Below are 6,000 nucleotides of genomic sequence, written 5' to 3'. Positions count from 1 at the left end.
TCTGCCACTCCTCTGCCCAGCTCTGCATCATATCTAAGTCCCTCTGCAGCCGACAACAGCCCTCCTCACTGTCCACAACTCCACCTATCTTTGTATCATCTGCAAATTTACTGACCCATCCTTCGACTCCCTCATCTAAGTCATTAATAAAAATTACAAACAGCAGAGGACCCAGAACTGATCCCTGCGGAACTCGACTTGTAACTGGGCTCCAGGCTGAATATTTACCATCTGCCACCACTCTCTGACTTCGACCGGTTCGCCAGTTTTCTATCCAATTGGCCAAATTTCCCTCTATCCCATGCCTCCTGACTGTCTGCATAAGCCTACCATGGGGAACCTTATCAAATGCCTTACTAAAATCCATGTACACTACATCTACTGCTCTACCCTCATCCACATGCTTGGTAACCTCCTCAAAGAATTCAATAAGACTTGTAAGGCAAGACCTACCCCTCACAAATCCATGCTGGCTGTCCCTAATCAAGCAGTGTCTTTCCAGATACTCATAAATCCTATCCCTCAGTACCCTTTCCATTACTTTGCCTACCACCGAAGTAAGACTAACTGGCCTGTAATTCCCGGGGTTATCCCTATTCCCTTTTTTGAACAGGGGCACAACATTCGCCACTCTCCAGTCCCCTGGTACCACCCTAGTTGACAGTGATGAGTGTAAGAACAAAAAGCCTTGACAAAAATGTCTCATTTTCAGCAATATTGAAATTCTGAACTGCAAAATGATTGAATAAACATACAAAAGAAGACAAGAAAATAGAACAGTTCATATGCCCAAACAAACAGATAACTCAGTATGCAGTCTGGATCCCAGGAAGAGGTACAGTGATAGACAGCCACACACTCAAAGGGCATTCACAACACCTGCACTTTTGAGTTTCTAAAGCAGAAATCCATTGTCCTACTTGTATATGTTTTTTCATTAAAAACTGGGGCCAATGGCTTTGCGTTGCTTCCCCATTTTCCCCAGGTGTGAGCAAATTCCTTGAGAAATGTTAATTCCAATTTTCTAGTGGTGAGTCTACCTTCTTTCAATTTGTTTTTAAAAGATTTCTGATTAGCAATGATCAAATTTGTGCCACTGCATTGATTCTGTGCAGTGGTGCCAGCATGTAGGGTGGCACAGTGGCTCAGTGGTTAGCACTGCTGCCTCAGAGCGCCAGAGTCCCAAGTTCGATACCAGCCTCAAGCAACTGTCTGTGTGGAGTTTGCACATTTTCCCCATGTCTGCGTGGGTTTCCTCCTACAGTCCAAAGATGTGCAGTTTAGGGTGAATTGGCCATGCTAAATTGCCCAGAGGGATGTGTAGGTTAGGTGCACTAGTCAGGGGTAAATGTAGAGTAACAGGGGAATGGGTCTGGGTGGGTTACTCTTCGGAGGGTCAGTATGGACTTGTTGAGCTGAAGGGCCTGTTTCCTCACTGTAGGGGGTCCTGTGATTCAGTGTGTCAGTGTTATCATGTGTATTTGGTCATGGAACATTACAGTAAGATGGGGTGAATGATAGTTGCTCTTTGGGCAGATCAGGAGACCAAGGTGAAGTCAGCTTTTGTTGCCAACAGAGTAACTTTGGATTATCTCCATGTTGGGAGGTGCCACTGACTTGGAGAACCCCACATCAACAGTTGGTGATGTCTGTTCTTTGAAATTTACAATGGCAAGACCCAGGAAAACAGAAGAGATCCAGAGAATCACTATGGCATAAAAGACAGCCATTGGGACCATCAAGTCATGTTGGCTCCCAATAGAGCATTCCAGTCAGTTCCATTCTTCCACTAGACCCACAAGACATTTTCCTCCAAGCCTCCACCTCATTACCTTTCAAAACCATCATCATCCAAGTTCGTGGTCAGTGGGTTCCAAGCCATTACTATTCACTACATTATAAAATTCTCCCACACACCCCTGCAACTGTAAATTAAAGTCTTAAACCTCTGCCCCGAGATCTTAAACTATGAATTCATGGGAACAGATTTTCTTCATCTACTTTTTCTTCACTTGTCAGAATCTTGCATTGAATCTCCCCTCCACCTCCTTTGCCATAAAAGAAATAAACTGAGCTTCTCCAGCAAGTCTTTGCGCTAAAATCCCTGCTCCCCAGAACCATTCTGATAAATCTATTAAATTTAGGTCTCAATTGGAACTTAGAAACTGCAGCTCATGAATAATTTACTTCAGTGACAGTGAGTTTTATGACGAGAGGGAATTGTCAGGAAGAAATTCCACTTCTGACTGCTGTGTGAAACATTCATTGCGTGTGGGCTTCAGTTAAGGACAAGAAGCAACTGACCTGAGGTACCCCCACAGTTCAGTAATCACACTCTGGGATCAGCCATCAGGTCTGTAATGCTTCCCCAGCACAAACTGGTGATTGTGGGAGAATAATAAAGCAAACCAGAGGGAAAGAATTCCACCGCTAACAACATATTTACTGCCACGCATGTCACAGCCTAATTGGAAAATTCAACAAACCTCAATTTTAAATAAAAATGTTAACAAGGGAAAGCAGAGAGAATAATCATGAAATATGTAATTCTACAACAGATTGACGTGCAGATGTGTCAAGTACATACACTGGCAGTCTTGCAATCTTCACCCCCTAAGGGTTAGGGCAGAGTTTGACTGTCTGCCAAAGCTTTGTAATTGGAATATCAACACTCTATTGCCATAGCTATAGAGATCCCTGAAGGTCCATTTTAAAATAGGCTCCATTGCAAGCACTTTTGACAGTGACTGTTATGTTCTTGAGCTGTGCAATTTTGCTATTTCCAGTTCAGAGAGAATAAATAATTGTATTAGTGCACTGCCAGGAATGGGGAATACACCAACCATTAAAACTGTGCTCAGGGTTTTGAGGCAAATAGTATTCATTTGAACCTTACAGGTCTTGTTGGGTATTTCAGTAACTCTGTTATATAAACAATGTCAAACTAATGTGTTATATTCTTGAAAATACTTACTTTAGTATAATTAAGTAGACATTGGCATAGAAGACAGGAAAAGTAATAAGTATTGACCCAAAAAGGATCCTAAATGATAGAAAACTTAATCGAAGTGAATTGAGATTTTTAAATAATGATTGCAAATCTATCTTGGTCTTGCTAATTTTCTTCCCCTTACAAGATGTTGAATCCTTACTCGGAAAAGTTAAATGGGTGTCCTTGACCATGCAGGAATTTCTAAGCAACATGGGTGACCCTGGTCAGGGAATGATGGCAGACGGGTTCATTAGAAACATGGAAATTATGTGGAGTAGGCCACTCAGCAATTTGGTCTTGCACCACCATTCAATATGGTCATGGTGGATTGTGCAATCTCAGTATCCCACTCCTGCTTTCTCCCCATACCCCATGATCCTTTTAGCCGTAAGGGCCACATCCAGCTCCCTCTTGAATATATCTAATGAACTGGCCCCAACAACTTCCTGTGGGAGAAAATTCCATGGATTCACAACTCTCTAAGGGAAGAAATTCTTCCTCATCTCAGTCCTGAAGATCTTACTCCTTATTCTTTGACTGTGACCCCTCATTCTAGATTTCCCTAACATCAGGAACATGCCTCCTGCATCTAGCCTTATCCAGACAAATCAGGATTTTATACATTTCCTTGAGAAACCCCTTATTCTTCTAAATTCCAGCGAGTACAAGCCCAGTTGATCTAATTTTTCCACATCTATCAGTCCTGCCATCCCGGGAATGTATCTGGTGAACCTCCACTGGACTCCCTCAATCGCAAGAATGAGCTTCCTCAGACTAGGAGACCAAAACTGCACATAATACTCAAGGTCTGGCCTCACCAAGGCCCTGTATAACTGCAGGAAGAGATACGTTTGCTCTTACCTTCACTTGATGTGGAATGATAGGGATCGCTGCACAATAAGCAGTCACTATAACATTACAAAAAGTGAAAGGTAAACTCATTATTGTCCTAGTGGACCACAGAGCTGCTCTCTTGTTAGAGAGAGATGACTGGCAGTGGTTTAACCTGAGGTTTGGGGAAAGGTTGAGAAGGAGAATCCTTCATGGTAACCTCTGATACCCAGAGCCCCATGCTCCAGCCCTGACCAGGGAACCAATCCCAGCACAGGCAATTCAATGGAAACTATTTCTGAAAGGCATATCTAATGGAAACTGTGGGACTGTTGTAAAACCATGATAAAGGTCAGTAATGTTCACCTCCACGTGACTCCAGACCCACAGCGGTGGAAACAGAACCCACGCTGTTGGAATCACTCTGCTTCACAAACCAGCTGTCCAGCCAACTGAGCTAACTGATCCTCCATGCTCCAACCCTACCCAACAGAATTGCTACTGTGGAGATGGAGACCATTCAACCCATCAGGTTTGCAATAGTTCTCCAAATGACCACTATGATTTTGTGTCATCCTCCTGCCTTGCCCTCATAACCCTTGCTAGCTGTCTCCATTTAATGAGCTGAATGCTCTCTCAAATGCATCAGTTAAACCTGCATCCACCACATTTCCAGCCAATGCATTCTCGACCCTAACTAATCACTGTGTGAAAACGTTGTTTCTCACATCATAAAGGAGGTGAAGAAATTGAGGGTGAACTTTGTAAGGCATTTCAGTGCTTGGTGGTGATGTTGCCAAATTAAGCTTCTTTACTAAATACTTTTACTCAAGTGCTTCTTAATAAAAAGTACTGAGCAGGGGGAAAAAACAAAGTTACCATGTACTAATTTAACCTCTGAACCCAAGGGACACCTCTGGTAAATAGTTCACCACTACAAAGGACAGAGTCTAAATGGTGAACACATCATGGCGAAGTGCTCATTACCGCCAAATTTTCAAGATGCGAAGGCCATGGAGTAAAATGCATCTTTTGGATTGTACTGAATCATCTTATTTAGCTGCTACCATTTAATATAAACTTTATATTGCCTTGTGCCCTTAATTCTCCAATTTCTGGATTCAGTGGCAATGATAAGCCTTTGCAGAGTGTGCACTAACAACCTCCAAATCTTGCCCTGTATAATGGCTTTCTTTTCTGATTTAAATTTTTGTATGTAAATCAAATTTTAAAACCATCGTCATTTATAAATATTGAACTAGGCTGAACCCATTCTTTTATTAAGACCTTGTTACACATCATATATTGTTTATTCAATATATTTGACCAATGAAAGCATTATATTCATAACATGACTGTCACACCATCCACCACTTTAAACACGGTTCCCCGCCGAAGTAGGATGGCAGCAGTGTGTACCACTGACAAGATGCACTGCAGCGACCCTCCAATGTTCCTTCCACAGTACCTTCCAAGCTGGTGACCTCTGTTGTGATGTTGTCAATTTGTTGTGTATCTGCTACCACTCCGGGCAATATCGAGATGTTTCTGGTTTAAAATCCAAGCAACGTATTTATCGACCTTTAAACCATCTTAAATGCTTAATGGACTTGCTTCCAACTATTAAACATGAACTTCTCACCATTAAACACCTCATTAATTACGTCTACCAGCTCACACAAGGGCAGATAGTACACGTAAACGCCACAACCTCACCATTACCGACTTGGAAATATATCATCCTTCTTATATCAGCACTCAGTAAATATCCTGGAAATACTTCGGTGACAGTATACCTACACCATACAAACAAACTGCACCGGTTCAGAAAGGTGGCTCAGCAGCAATGACTCATGGGTAATGAGGGATGGGTACTAGACGTTAGTCTTTCCAACAATGCCCACGGCCTGCGAATAATTTTTTTTTTAAATCACTGACATTACCAAATGCAAAATCTCCTCCTAGCTCCTTCTATATTTAGTGACAGGGAAAAAAAAACTACTGTTGGCCCAGAGAAGGGAAGGAGATTAGGAGTGTTTGTGGATATTTACTTACTCCACAACCAGCATTGGACAATAATTCCTGATACTTGTCTCAGACTGGAGTGCGGACGCCCTTTTCTTTATCCTTGCTCACCAGGTCCATTACGGCTGCCTAAGTTATAATAATATTGCAGC

At 42.3% G+C, this 6,000-nt stretch overlaps 1 protein-coding gene across 1 annotated transcript in view; it reads right to left on the bottom strand.

The window, feature by feature from the left end:
• Nucleotides 1–5,697: 5,697 nt before the first annotated feature.
• Nucleotides 5,698–6,000, bottom strand: part of fuom (fucose mutarotase) — a 41,878-nt gene continuing 41,575 nt past the window's right edge. Inside the window, 2 exon segments of the mRNA XM_043678613.1 lie at nucleotides 5,698–5,730; nucleotides 5,879–5,977. Coding sequence (XP_043534548.1) covers nucleotides 5,698–5,730; nucleotides 5,879–5,977 — 132 coding nt within the window.

Source organism: Chiloscyllium plagiosum, chromosome 38, assembly GCF_004010195.1.
Source record: "Chiloscyllium plagiosum isolate BGI_BamShark_2017 chromosome 38, ASM401019v2, whole genome shotgun sequence".
NCBI classification, from domain to species: Eukaryota; Metazoa; Chordata; class Chondrichthyes; order Orectolobiformes; family Hemiscylliidae; genus Chiloscyllium; species Chiloscyllium plagiosum.
This window is presented reverse-complemented; position numbering and strand designations above follow the sequence as displayed.